At 38.4% G+C, this 15,278-nt stretch overlaps 1 protein-coding gene across 1 annotated transcript in view; it reads right to left on the minus strand.

The window, feature by feature from the left end:
* Nucleotides 1-12,082, minus strand: part of LUC7L3 (LUC7 like 3 pre-mRNA splicing factor) — a 14,964-nt gene extending 2,882 nt beyond the window's left edge. The window contains exons 1-9 of the mRNA XM_017726775.1: nucleotides 12,074-12,082; nucleotides 9,335-9,401; nucleotides 8,278-8,317; nucleotides 7,871-8,015; nucleotides 6,783-6,857; nucleotides 6,589-6,693; nucleotides 5,312-5,473; nucleotides 4,622-4,905; nucleotides 3,917-4,077 (exon numbers count right to left, since the gene is read on the minus strand). Of these exons, the coding sequence (XP_017582264.1) occupies nucleotides 3,917-4,077; nucleotides 4,622-4,905; nucleotides 5,312-5,473; nucleotides 6,589-6,693; nucleotides 6,783-6,857; nucleotides 7,871-8,015; nucleotides 8,278-8,317; nucleotides 9,335-9,401; nucleotides 12,074-12,082 (1,048 nt within the window). The remainder of the gene's footprint in view (nucleotides 1-3,916; nucleotides 4,078-4,621; nucleotides 4,906-5,311; nucleotides 5,474-6,588; nucleotides 6,694-6,782; nucleotides 6,858-7,870; nucleotides 8,016-8,277; nucleotides 8,318-9,334; nucleotides 9,402-12,073) is intronic.
* Nucleotides 12,083-15,278: the final 3,196 nt, after the last annotated feature.

Consider the following 15,278-nt stretch of genomic DNA (forward strand, 5'->3'; position numbering starts at 1 on the left):
CTGTATTATTTCACACCATAATATTCAACTCTTGATCAGTAAAGACACTTTGGAGAGAAAAAAAAAATCCAAAAAAACCAACCTCTCAGATGTCATCATACAGAACAACATTCACGCTCTTTTTTCTGATTATTCCCTGCTATCCGGGCAATCAAAATAAGTAATATAAATAGATAGATATATCCCCAACACAGGAGCACACAAATCGAACACTCTGAAAAAGCTATTTTAAATAATGTTATCACCTAGACTGGCATAACACACTTTTATATTCCAGGAAACAAAGCAAGAAATTAAGCTTTAAAAGAACAGCAACATCCCAACTTCTTTGTTTTATAACACACTACCAAAGCATAGGGTAAAGCCCTCACAGAGCAATGAGGGCAACTGCCTAATGACCACCAGTAGTGAGGATTCACCTGCAGCAGCACATCCAGTGCAGGGTGCTTGCAGAAAGCACACGGCAACGTCACCCAGCTCACTGAAGGACTAAGTCAGTTTGGCTCTGTCTGCCCTCGGTTTGGCAACTCCGCAGGTAGATTGCACTCTAACTAACCTTGTTAAAAAGTCTTCTTTTTGTGTCTTAAAGGTATCTCCGGTGCACACGTGGATCCACTGAGGAATAGTAGTCTTGTTTCCCCGCAGAGGACTAGTAGTCAGTCCAATAATCTTATCTTCTGTCCTATGTAGATATGGTAGATCTTAATAGCCCTATGGATGTGCAGTGTGCAGGGTTTTGTTCTGTCTTGTTTGTGTCTTGAATGTGGTCAGGAAGGATAATTGTGTTTAAGGTTAAAAAAACTATTAAACTGTGGTATGAAAGATCAAACTCTTCTAAAAATTTTAGTATTAAAACAGGTTTACCATAGCAAACCTCCGGTTTGCCAAGCAGAACTGAAAAAGTGTATTCAACAAATAGTCCAATTAACTGAACTTTTCAACCCCTAGAGCATCTGCAAGAAGGTAAGTTCCTCCACTGTATTTTTAATCAGTAAGAGTTCTCTCTTTAAAAGCACATAAAATTAGTTTGCTGTTGAAACTGGGTGTATTATTTCAGCTGTGATCCATTAGGTATAATCACATAATATTGACTTTGCTTCATGATTAAACACATGAACATTTTTCTGATTGAGTTTGTGCAGGCAACTGAGAATGTGTTTTGTGAGAATTCTGATCACAACAAAGTGAATCGCTTTATTGTTCAGAAAATGCAAAATCAGTCAAACATAATATCCAGTATTACTGAGGTGTTCTAGCAGTATTTGCTGAGGTTTAATCACTAACATTAAAACATGATCGTAATTATTTTTATATAAGTATCAGAATCCAGATTAGGGAAGATAGAGAGCCAAGCCAAAGTGGTCTAGAGGCCCATTCCAGTATTAGCCCTTCATAAAATGAAGGTACTTGGAGAATAACTTTCCTTTTATTACAACCCCCAATTTATTCCATCTGCTCTGAAGTTTGTTTACTTGAACAGTAGCTGCATTCTACTGGCTCATATTAAGCTAATGCTCAGCTGGTGTTTATGGCTGGTGGCTCCTTCCTTTTAGCAAAGATATCCCTGACTCAAAATCTGAGTCACAAATCAAGTGCACCCATTTTTACACATGCTTTTTTCTTGCAACCTTGGTTGCTTGTCTTCTACAGTATCTTAGTGAACAAGAAGCCAGGACTTCTGAATTTTCAAAGTGTGGCACTAATTTAATATGCAATTGTAGGCAAGTCTTGGGCAACTATGCCTTGGGGGTTTTTTGTGTTAATATTCATGTTTATAAAGCAGTCTGAGATTTCCAGACGAAAGGGCACTACCCATGAGCAGTTACAGCCTTTGCTGCTTACTTTTACAACTGCAGATCAGTGGTGGCTATAAAGAGAAGTAGATTCTGAAGCTATTAGTATTAACTTTTAAGTTACTGTTGTGCAAAAGCCACACACCTCAAATATATGAATCTCTAAAGCTTTCTTCTTAACTACCTATCTACAGTGCCACACTGCAAATATGAGGATGCAATTGTGCTTACAGCTTCAGCACAGAAATTCAGTGTTTCCTTATTAAATACTATTGGGTTTGGTTTTTTCCTTCCTCCCCTCCTCTTTTTTATTTTTTCTGTGAAAAGATTTTCCCAACAAAGGAAAAACCACAAACTTCTTCAGCATTACAGTCCTGCTCTAAGGCCTATTTGTGTTTTTACAAATGTCAGGATGGCACAATCAAAAAAAGTAATTGATTTTCCCAGGTGGGATTTTCATCGCAGCTCATAGCATCACCTCACTGTTCTCATTTCTGGTGGAAGAAAGTAGCAAGCAGCAAATAAAACAGCCAGCAAGGAAATCAGTCAAGTCAAAACTAAAAATACTTGAGATGCTGAAGAAAGTTCACTAGCTCCTCTATTTATGGGAAGATTAAGAAAAGAACTGAAAAGCTCAAAACCAGACCAAATTTGAATAAATAAGAAAACAGTTATTTATATGCATAGATACACACATTCAGAAGAACAGGACATTCTTGACCAAGTACCAGAAATCTGTTCATAAAGCAGGCAAAAAAGGCACAGTATCAGGTAGGAATAGTAACAAATGGACAGATATAGGCTACAACACTGAATCTGAGTTTAAAGCCTACACATCATTTCCACTGCCAACAAGCAAGCAGCAAAACCCACTCTCTTACAGGGCAAAGGAAAATGAGAGAAGAATCAATACTTAAGGTGTCCCACAGTATAAACCAGAATAATTGAAACAGTCCAAGGAAGTCAGGGAAGAGAAATACATGAAGCATTACCAACATTTTGGCAACCAATCCACTGGATAAATATGGAGAAGGGTCAAGCAGACAGGCCTATGCAACCCAGAAACATGCACAGAGCACCTTTCATTCCAGAGAACCTCAAAAGTACCTTAGAAACACAATTGTTTCATCCATTACTGATGATCAGCCCATGAAGTGGGGTGGCTGTTTCGACTGGCCATTAGTCAGCTCCCCACCAGAGCCAGAAGTATTACGTTCCTACAGAAGTTCCAAAAGACTTTTAAAGGGGGAAATTTAGCAATAACAGTGAATTAGTATCTTCTCACAAAATGTGAATCTGCAGTGTTCTCACTGTAGCTCTTTGTAATCCTACTTAAAGCTTCTGAGTTCCAGCCTCTGGTGAAGCAGTGAGCCACCATCAATGCTGTGGTACACGGCATGTACAGCTATAAAACCATTCCAAGGACTAACACAGCTTTCTGTTGAGACTCACCTGAATACTGACAAAGCAAAACTCACTTCGTTTAAACAACAAACAAAAAAAAACCAAACCAAAAAACAAGGGAGAAAGGTCAGGGGAAGAGCAGAAGATGGGGGAGAAGGCATAAATTGTCATTTAGAGCATCAGAGATTCTGCAATATTTATCTTGGACTACATTTACAGATTGGGAAAAAAAACTTAAAAGCACTGTTAAAAGGGTAATAAAGGTAACATGATAGTGTTGAGAAGTAATAGATGGTACAGGTGAGAAGCCAGGTACCAATCTCCCACTAAACATGTATCTGCAAAGGGTAATTGCAAATATCCACTAAGAGTAGGAATATAAGACATTCACTCTTAGGAAATGATGATTACAGGCTTATGTTTTTATAAAGGTAAGCAGGTCTTAAAATATATAAAAATGCTTGCACACTTCATCTGCAGACAAAGTGCAACAGGAAGGAGAAGGACACTGGGGTGTAGGTATGCACACGTGCAGTAACCGTAACTGTAAAGAACAAAATACTTCAAATTGTTTACAGCAACACACAGAGCTTTCAGAACCAGGTCTGATTTGGTACTAAGAACTTTCAGTCACTCACTGAGAGGCTAACAGCTTTTGAGACTCTAAGAAAATATTAGTTTCAGAACTTGCTAAGAACTCAGTCTTTATACAAACATACCTTTTTCTTTTGACTTCCTGTCTTGTTCTCTCTCTCTGCTTTTGCTTCTGTGCTTGTAGGATTTCCGATCCCGGCTTTTTGACCGTCTCCTGTCCCTGCTGCGAGACCTGTGTTTCCTTTCTGATCTATCATGGCTTCTGCTTCTTCTCCGGTCACGACTCCTTAACATTCAGAGAAAATTTTAAAAACGTAAATCTCAGCTGCTATTTTCTAACTCGGAATATGAAACAATAAAACAGTAGCATTTTCTAATACAGTGATTATCTGCAGAAACCAAATCTTAACATATTGTACGTAAGTATTTCCCAGTACCTAAGAGCTGGCATCATTGCCCTCTTCATTTACTGAAACACTTAACTACACCGCTTAAAAGTATCTACCACCATGAAATAAAGACCAACTGAAGGAAGAAACAAGACCCTATTCTTTGGGAGCATTCTTTGTCTGCTGAAAGCTCCCTCATACAGCCACTTCCACCACAAAGGTGTCATCTTCCAAAAATGGAGAGGAGAGAGTGACACTCAGCAAAAACTTGCTTATCCTTAGAACCAATAAAGTGTGTCTTCACATAAGAAGCAAGACCTAAGTGAAGCTAACACATCAGTGATGTGACCCAGGCTGACAGATCAAGTCCCCGTAAGACTTTTACCTTTTAGAAAGTTATGTGAAAATACTCAAGAGACACACAGACACACATGCACATACCTGCTTCGCCTTCTTTCTCTGCTTCTTGACCGTTTGTGGTCTCGTGAGCGGCTGCACCTCCTGTCAGATGTCCTGCTTGAATGCCTGCTTCGTGAGCGGCTCCTTTTACGTCTCTCTCTGTCACGAGCCCTCTCTTTTTCCTTTTCTTCCTCTTCACGTCGTCTCTTCCTTTCCCGCTCTTCTCTTTCTCGCTCCCTCTCTTTCTCTCTCTCTTCCCGTTCTAGCTTCTCCTTTTTCAACCTTTCATCACGGTCAGGCTCTTCTGTTCTTTTTCGTAACTTTTCCTTAAAAAACAAGTTCACAAGAAGAAATGAAGATTACTCAAGATACTTAAGCTTGTAAGTTCTGAGGATGTAAAAGCCTAAGCTTCTAAAAAATTTCAGTGTTATTTTCCAAACAAAGAACAGTGCTTCCTAAAATCCTTTGTCTTGCAGAACTTTTTTTTGTTTGTCACTCTCACAAGAATAGAGGCCACACTACATTTCTTTAAAAAGGCCATAAAAATTTCCACCTTAATCGACATCTTTGCTTATATCTAATGTCACAACAAATTACATCAGTGAAAGCTTAGTGCAGGATTCCATTCCTTGGGGTGTTTCACTCTCCTGAGAAAATCCACTGGGCAGCCTTTTATGTACGTTAGGAAGCCTCCAAGCATTTTTCATTTCAATAACTGGAGGAAATACTTACTTTTAAATCTTCTACAGTAGCTTTTATTTTGGCATAACCCATATGCTGCTTTCCCATCAAGTGGTCATCTACCCTGGACTGCGCATCTCCTACAATTAAAAAGGCTCCACAAACTTCGCAAACTTCCATTTGTTTTTCTTGGGCTGCAAAGCTCTCAATCGTCTGAAAAAAGAAAAATATTTGATTAGGTGAAAGAAAAGTTTTAGCCAGAAGCCAGTGAAGAGGTTTAGAACTCTATGTTACCGCTGTCAAATCCCAGGCACTACTGAAAGCTGAAATCACATCTGCCAGCTTTATCTTTGGAGCACTGCACCCCAACACAGCAAACAGGGAGAAAAGAGGCCACCTATGCCCATTCTCACAAGGAAGGAACCCACAAGAAATCACAGAACCATTCCTCAGTGCATTAATATGGACACAGTCACACCTGCAGCCTCCTTGCAGTATCATAAAAATTAAAGTTTTAACATTTTCTTTTAAAGCTTTCTTTTTCAGTTTTAAGAGTCCTTTGGCATCAACTGAAATGTCAGGAGCTGCAGAACTACCACAGAATATACCTCAAGGAATCAAAAGGCTAGAATACCCCATGAAGAAAAACAAAAAGAAATGCTGGCTTCTATTTAAAAGTATGGTGGTTAAATTAAACCACTGTTTCAACAGACATATGAGAAATACACTGAAATTTCAACATAAACCCAGGTGATTATTGCTGTGCAATGTTCATGAATCATACAGTATGGACATAAACACACTGCCTGCAACATTTAAGAGCTCTTAAAAAAATGAAACAAGAATCTCAATTTGAGCATTTCATTAAACACCAAAATAAAATCTTTTAGCTTAAGCTCCTTTTTATTGACAGGAACTTGCTACTTAACACATTCCCTCTGGCTTCTGCAGCTCTCAGAGTCAGACAGATGCCTGTCTCTAGTCACAGCCCTGCCACAAGGACTTTCTGTAACAGTCACATTGGTAGTTCAGTAAAATTATATTGCAGAGGCTACAGGGCAAAGTTTAACTGAGACCTGAACTAGAGTAAGGTGCAAGCTCTCCTCCAGGACTGCTGGGTGAATAATTCCATAATTTGTGTGCAGGAAGCCCACTCTCAAGGTAGAATGCTTAATCAACACAATGGATTAACACAGCCAAATGTCTTGTTACTAAGTAATAAATTCTGCACAGACCTTGCATGCCTTCAGTGGAAGGACAAGGTTATTCACAATGTACTGTGCATGAAATTTTGATATGTCTCACAGAACTACGAACACATTACTTACTGAAGTCGTAGACCTCAGCAGTTCTCTCTCTTCCTTCAACTGTTCAACGAGTTTCATCATTCCTTGTGCTTCTTCCACCTTTCCTTCTGACCCTAGTTCTTCAATCTAAAAGGCAATAAAAAAATTAGAAGTTTAATTTTTGATCAAGTAACAGAAGTAAGAGATCTCTCTTATGTGGGTTAAAAAACTCTCACCTGTTGAAGAAGTACATCAATTTTGTCAGTTAACACCTGAATCTTCTCTTCATTTTTACCAGTAGGTCCCGCTCCCTGCAAACAGTACAAGAGTGAGTTGGGGTTATTTTTCTTTCCTTGTTGGGTTTTTTTTTCTTTTGTTAAAACAGCTAAACACACAAATGTATGCCTTCTCATATTCCAGAGACACTTTGGGAATAACCTCCCCCTGCCTCTTCTCCTACGAGAAGCTACTAATAATAGTCTAGTCTAACATAAAACACTCCTCAACACCATTTACTCCACCCTTGCTAAGTCTAGTCACACTAATTCCTCCCGAATCAACAAAAATGTTCAAGGTCCTGGCCCATAGAAGGTAAAAAAAGTGAATTCAAAGTCCTAATTTTAAGCTCTGACACTCCCATGCACCTATTACATATCTTTGCAGACATTCAAGTATGACTTAGAAGTTCCGTGGGCTTTGAAATTCAATTTCTGAGCGTAAAATGCAAAAAGAACCTTACTTCAAAGATGTATTTGTTAGCAGTGTCCTTTCTGCAGCCTGCCAGAATACTTACTGCCTCCCTCCCACCTTTGCTCTGCTCCCTAAGTGATATCTCTCAACTGGATGCTGTCCACAGCTCCTTCTGAAGCAACTGGACTTTGCACAGAACAGTGAGGTGGGGCAGCAGAAAGGAGCAAGGCTGTCCTGGCAGTCACAAAATTCACAGAGCACAGGCCACAATCATTGCTCCAAATCCATCAGGGGACAAGATACAGCTTGCTAGTGCAGGGAGGGAGGAATGCGCAACTAGTGGAGAGAAGGTAGACTGAGGTTGTCAGGATAAAGACAACACTTGACAGGTAGAGAACAGATACTTGTTCTGAGAAAACAAGAGATGGTGAGAACAGAGAGGGCTCTTCCTGACTGTGGAGCTGTTGGCTCGTCCATTAGGGCCAGATGTGTGACCTGCTGGCTAACAGATGAAAAATCTTACTGATCAGGAATCTTCTGGATAACAGTAAGTTTTACGTGAATAGATAAGGTCAAGACACCCTGAAGATGCTATGTGCAGGAAAAGCTGCCTCAATGACTCTTGCAGACTCACCCCAGAAGACTGTTGGTTCTGTGACAGTGCCAAACGAGCATGGCCCCTCCGGATCCTGCGCTCCACCTCTGCAAGCAAGCTCTGCAAATAACGCAGGAAGTCTCTCTCATAGCCCACCTTCATAAACCGAGAGCTCTTCTCGTACCTGAGAGAAGATTTTTAAAATGAAAGCTCACATCAATCTGTAAAAGATGAGAACTATGTAACGAGATACACAGTATTATAAATTCTTGCTCATAGTAGGAGAATATTATATATTTAAGGAAATAAATTTTTATTTAAACAGGAATTTAAATAAATTTACATAATAAAATAGCAATTAATTTGTAATGTTTGGGTTGCTATTAACAAATGCCAAAGATACCAGAAACTCTTATCTGCTTTAACATATCCAACAACAAACTTACTGTTTGCGTAGATTTTCATCATGAATTTTTTCACAAGGACCTAAGAAGACAACACAAAAAGCTTAAGTTTGCATTCCTAAATGTTGTATTCATATTCCACCAGCATTTGTTTGCGCACCACAACAGAACAGGAATATAAACATTTCACAAGGACTTTTACGCTTCTGCCTTTCTGCTTCCTTTGCTTGCAGCTTGAAAGATGTATCAAAGAAAAAGAATGGCAATATCATTTAGTAACTATAAAACCAAAAGAGACTCTATATATGAAGTCTTCATAAAAACAGAATTTCCAGATCAAGTTTTACATCAGTCAATACAAACAAACAATGTAATATCCTAAACACCTGGGGCTTTAAAAAATAAAAAAGAACAACAAAAAAAATTGCATATGAAGGGTAATTTCATCAGGCACTTTCTAATTTCCAGTGTTCTTTGCAACACACTGGCTACCTAAAACATTGATCTTCAGAGTAAAATTAGGAGGTACGTGCCCTGAGTCCATGAAGGTGGCTGTGTTAAAACTCCCCACCTTCCCCAGACTCTCAAACTCTTCAACAGACTTAGAAATTAACACTAAGACAAAAAGTCTGGTTTTGTTAAGTTACCATCTCCAAACTACATGCTGTCCATGTACCATCACTTGAAAGCTGCCAGTAATTTAGAGCCAGTCTTCAGAAATAACTATTACAGAAAGTGAGTCTCTAAAGTAAAGCAGCTCAAAAAAGTATACTCACACAAAACCAGGTTAAAACCCTGCCCAGGTAGAATAACCTTAACTAGAAACTGAAACTTGAGCAGGAGAAAAGCACCCCATACCCAGTAATTTAGCTTACACAGTAAGAAAAAAATTTTAAGATGTTTTTTCACTTAGGCAAAGTAGGATGTGGAATAAATATTACTCTTAGCATACTGTATCACTGGCAACCCTTGAACTGAAAAAGTAAAAAAAATTCAAAGTGTTTGACAGAGCAATTAACAATAAAAACATAGTTCGCAAACAAAAGCTTAGCTGTAATTACTTTTAAGTGAATAAAAATCTCATGACTTATAAACTTACCTAAATCAGAACGGGTATTTGTAAATAATTCAGCTGGGCAAAAGCCACAAAGGTAGTATTTGCAAACCTGACAGAAAAGAAAGAAACAGGCATCATTTTTTGCCTCTTGAATAGGAAATTTTATGTAATCACTTCTATTTCTAAAATACAGTGATAAAGTTTCTTTTGGAGATAGTAGAATTTCTAAAAATTTTACACACCCTCTATCTTTATATTTCTTGGCAGCAGTAAGTGCTACAAGGTGTATCTTGATGACAAAACACCAAAAATCTTACTTTTCCTTGCAATAGTAATATATCTTAATTTTACCACTAAATATTTAAGATTAGAGGAAAGGGTCATCAATTTATAGGTATCTATATTTAATATTTCCAAAGGAAAGGAATGAAATCAGATTGGACTATTTAATAAGTTTCAGAGAAATTCTCAACTGTGAAAAGCCACAAGGGGTGAGAACAGCTGCCATGGGTGCATGGAACAAGTTCCTCTGCTTGCCTGGGACAACTTTGCGTTCAGCCTTCACTTCCTCAGAGCTACTGGCATGGAAAACCAGAGCGATTTGCATTCAAACATCAGGTACTGCCCCAAGGACTTCGATGGCAATTAAAAGACTGAGAATCATCCAAAAGCTTTCCCACTCCAATGCTTTTACAATTCTCTACCTTAAGAAAGACAGGCAACAAGACATTATATAGCTCTTCAGGCAGAGAAGACACTCATTTAACCTGGTTTCCTGCCAACTAAAAAGGGTTCAGTTTGTTTCTGCACAGCCTGGTTTTACATTATCAAGTCAGGTTCTTTTTCTGATAACAGAAAAAGACCACCAGAAAGTTCAAAAAACCACAAACCTGTTACTCTAGTCAGAAATACTTAGCATATGATGGGATAAAAACAGCTTTTGTTAAAAAGATTATTCAACCTCACCCATGAGCATGGGCTTAGCTAGTCAAGTTGGTCAGTTCCTGAAGTTCGTAACACAGAAATATCTCCTGTCTATCCATCAGAACAGCCAAAAGGGCAGATTCAGAAATACTTGCACCCCTAACTTCATAAACAATCCTAAACAATTAACTTTTCACTAGACCCTTCCCACAGATTTGACTGCCATTAATTAAGGTGTAAATCCGAAACAGCCTGGACATTCTTCCAGCACCTTCTTTATGTTACACAGTTTCTAATTTTTGGCAAATCTAATAACTGTGACTGCATTACAGCCTAGTTCTAATCCTCTCACATATCCTGTGGACAAAGACTTGCAGTATCTTATCTCCCAAGATACAGTCTGAAGTATTTTAAGAAATGGGGGTGAGGAGAGAGCCCCAACCACCACCACCTCACTGAAAAGCCTGTGATACCCATTGATCAAATTAGATTAGCCTGATTTATTTTTCCAAGCTAACTGCCAGACTGCAAATCAGGCTACGGAAGTTAAAACTCTACTGACTGCTTTACAGATTACTCAGAAAAACAATCAGGCTTTCTATTAACAAGCCATGGACAAGAAACACAAACAAACAAATCTCTTATTATGTAATTTGAATACGTCTCCCATGATCCAGGTTTGGATACTGGCACCTATCTGAAGCAATTTACCAAAAATAGTTAAGAAAACACGTGAAATGACTTTTTCTTTTTTTTTTCTTCTCAGAAGCAAGGAGAAAGTTACTGGACAAAAATCTGGTTTCAGAACCTGCTCTTCTCTGAAAGCTGCAATATCCCTTGTTTTACTACAAAATTGCTTCAAATGAGCGGTTTCTGAGATGGACTCCTGTACTACTCCATAGAAATGTAATTTCTCTATACATTCTCTTCCATTTTCTCATATTCCCATTCAGGTACAAGGATCAGTGAAAAGGCACTTCCCAAAAAATTTCAGAGATGGACTAGACAATTTCCAAAGACACAGAGAGCACAATAATAACAGTCTGACCATACCATACTGTTAAAAGGGTCGTAGAATATCTTCCATCAACCAAAAAATTAAGCAAACTGGCCTGTAACAGTTTAGAAACTAGTAGCAACAAAACAAGCAAAGGAAAAGTAATTAGAAGTATGATGAACAAAACAAAATGAAACAAAACAAACTCACCCTCAATGAAAACCAGAAAGAATTACAATTATTATAAAACAGCACTACTAGGAAAATCCTCTTTTTATGAACTGATGGTTACAGCCAAAAGTTGCAGTAACCAATACCAAAATAAGAGATTTAAACAGGCCACACACTGTATTAATTATTTATACATTAAAACTTCCAAACAAACACAAGCCATATCAAACAAAAAAACTCAAACCCAAAATAATGACAAAACCCCCACACACCAATAAGCTGCCATAATTTTCTCCTACCAGCTCTAGATGCTGCCACTCTAGCACTAGGATGGCATCAAGTGAATTACCTGACATTTTCTCCTAGGAAGCAGCCTGCAGAGAAATACTCACTTCAGAGTGGTTCAGACCACTGTGGCTGAAGCAATTTTCTTCCCCTCTCATACCTATTTCATGATGCTCTTCAACTGAGTTTGCTTCAACAGGAAAACACAACTTGCTGGAATCCTGCAGAATCTTGCAGGTATCATTCCAGCTCAGCTTCACTGAACGCAACATTTGTCTTTCCAGGCTGAACACCAACTGTACTTCCAAACAATTCTAAATAATCAATAGTGAGTGGGCCAAGGAATGGCTGAAGCATCACGGAGCCATTAAAGGACTGAAACAGAACTGAGGCTTATCAGTCACCTCATCCATGGTTCATCAGGCCGCTGCACTAATCGCAAGTAACATGGAAACACATTCCATACGTGCAGCAACAGACCAACAGGCAGTTTGGTAGGGATAACTCCCTATGCAGGTAACGAGCATTTATTCCTTTTTGCAGAATTATTCTGACAACTCTGCTAGTGAGAAGGTGCAATAGAGAAGTGTCACTCTCAAACTGTTGCTGCAGGATAAGACACAGCTTGGGTCTCAAAGCCCTTGAGTTCTCACTTTTTGATAGGACACTACAACGAACAGAGGTGCTTGGAACTTTCCACTTCTTCACCACAAATTTGTTAATCCTTGAAATCTCTTGGAGATAGGAAAGTAGAATCTTTTACATCCAAGTCCACTAAGTTAACAGCAAGAATTGCAAATTCAGTTGGAGTCGGGGAAGCAGTTCAAAGCTTTCCCACATAAAGAAGCTATTGACATGTCTATATTGTTAATACTTCTACATTACCATGCTTCTCTTCTGCAAGAACTGTATTTACTGATGGAGAAGTATCTCTCTAACAGTAATGAACAATTATGTAAGCAAATTCCTTTAGGCAGACAATTCCTAGTAAGATGGCTGAGAATAAAATCCGGCAGATTGTGGCTCACACAACAAAAACTAGTAAATTCTTCCTCACAGTCGAGTTCTTTGAATCCATTAAAGCTCACACGCAGCAGACATTTTAAGAGCAATGCCCGCCCACCCAAACCAACATCAGCCCTTCTCCCAAACCTACTCTTAAAGATAAATGTTATTTGAAGAGTATTAGTAATGGAAGGTTAAGTCCTCTCCCTCCATCCCCTGGAGGATTAAGTCCTTAAATTCTACCTAGATACAAAGCAATTTAGGTCACTGGCACTATAAAAGTAAAAGCATAACACATTAAATAGCTAAAACTATCACATTATACTCTCAATACAAACCTACATTTTGAGAAACTGCATTATCAGAGATGATCGCTTACAGCCATTTGTCTCTACCAGGTCTTCACCCCTCTCCACTTTCTGAAAACCCTGAGTTTGCCTTGAAGAAGCAGCACAATTTCAAACCTTACAGCAGCACAGGCAGCCTATGCCGGGCTGTCTTGTGCTACAGAACAGCCTCAGAACTCTTATGCAATCGCTGTTTCCATAAGAACTTGCTTTGTGCAGGTGGCGTATTAAAGCAGGAAGGTGTGAATCAATAAAGAAATATACTTTGTCTACACTGTCTACATGACAGTAAGCAGAAAGACTAAAATACATGATAGTAATAATTTCCTCCTGCACACAAAACAAAGACTTGTTGCCCAAACTAGGATTGATCACCTAAGGACATGCCATCATGCTGAAATATACCACAAGTGGGATTCCAATTTTTAAAGATTAAAGGCTTTAATCATGTCAAAGTTTTAAAGTAAGAACTTAAGCTCTACAAAAGCTCTTAAAATATATGATCAACGTTTCATTGGCACTGCAAATACATCACACTGAGCTATCACACCCTCTGCTTCCACACCTTCCACTCCCGTCTTGTATTTCACTGCACCTTCCAGTTTCTGATAGCCACATGGATGCAATCTCCAAATGATAAGCAAAATACAGATGAGCTTCTTGTGATAATCTTCCACGTTCAAAACTGATGAAATGTGACACAAAATCCTACACTTTGGGATCAATACAACATGCTGGCATTGAGCAGGTTGCATGATGATCTATGTCTAATCTCAGAAGAAATTACATTAGCACATGTATTTCACCTGAAAAGTAGCACAGCAGTCAGGCAGAGGAATGAAATGTTACTATTTGAAATTTACTATTTGAAATGCAGATGCATTTCCTGTCTTTTAAAACCTGTCAGCACTGCAAATTTAATCATTAGGTGACAAAGAAAGTCAAACTGAAACACGTGTTTAACAGCAGTAATCGTTGGGTTTTATGAACTCATCAGTTGACTATAGGAACCTAGGAAACATTCCTTGCAGAAAGGTTGTATTTAGTCTCAAATAAAAGCAGAAGCAGAGCAAACAGCAGTTCCTGCAGGACTGAAGGCTCAACCCTAAGCCTTTAACTTTCCCAGTGCTCTCACTTTCTGAACTGTCAGAAGACCGAGAAGGAGAGACAAGGCCCTGTTTCTAAAACAACAGCTTAGAGACAGAGTCCTTTGGTTATAGTCGAACTCTTCAGCCTGAAGTTGTAAGTGAAAAAAAAATTGAAAATATTCTGTGATTTGCTCATTTGAAGATGAAGACAGTAATCTGAATTTATTAAAAGCGAATGATGGGGGAAAAAAAAAACAAACAGTGAAGAAAAAAAGTCTTTCTCACCTTAATGAATAAACCAAACCAATAATCCCCTTATCTGTTGTTCTACCTGGACCAACATGGCTCAAGCCATTCACCTCATATTTAATATATTTCATGTAACTCCTCCTTATTTCAAATTCACATTCAAAGGAAAATATCTAACTGAACACCTGTACTGTTTTCTTAATAAAGTAAGTCTAGAAACACATAAGGTCATGAAAACTTCCTGAACGTGCACTGCTTACCTATAGAGCAGAATTTTTCATGGGAGGGAATTGTTCCTCACACTTGAAAAATCTACTGTAAGATAGGCATTGGTCCTTATATCATGCAAATTCAACCAATTCAAACAAGTGTTATCCTCCTTTATAATGACCTAGATCCCATATAAAAACATGAAATCATGTATTTGATTAAGATGCAATTTCGAACAGCCAAACCCAAGCATTTCTCCCTCCTCCCAATTAAACATCATCCCAAGCAAATGCTAAGGGCGGGAGGAGCTAAATGCTCTGTGCAGCTTAAACCACAGAAATTCCTATCACTTACGTGATAAATTATTGTAACTGTGACACTTTCTTTTAACATATGCCATAACTAAATGTATCACGAACGGGGAGAAAATAAAATTTAAAAACTAATCAGTGTTCATCTCTCCCAAAGTAGCAGCTACGGGAACTTTGTAGCTACCACTGAGTTTTCCTGAAGTAACTTACAATTCAACTACGATGGCCAAAACTAAGTCATCATTCATTAAAGCTCAACCAGTGGAGAAACCTCAAATAATAATAACAACAATAACAACAACAACGTTCTCTTGTTTGGGCTACTTACTGCAGAAAATGAATGAACACCACGTTAGCAAAAGTACATAAATACTGCTAAACAACAGTCTTGTCTAGGTT

The sequence above is a fragment of the Corvus brachyrhynchos genome, unplaced genomic scaffold, assembly GCF_000691975.1.
Source record: "Corvus brachyrhynchos isolate BGI_N302 unplaced genomic scaffold, ASM69197v1 scaffold522, whole genome shotgun sequence".
Classification (NCBI taxonomy): Eukaryota; Metazoa; Chordata; class Aves; order Passeriformes; family Corvidae; genus Corvus; species Corvus brachyrhynchos.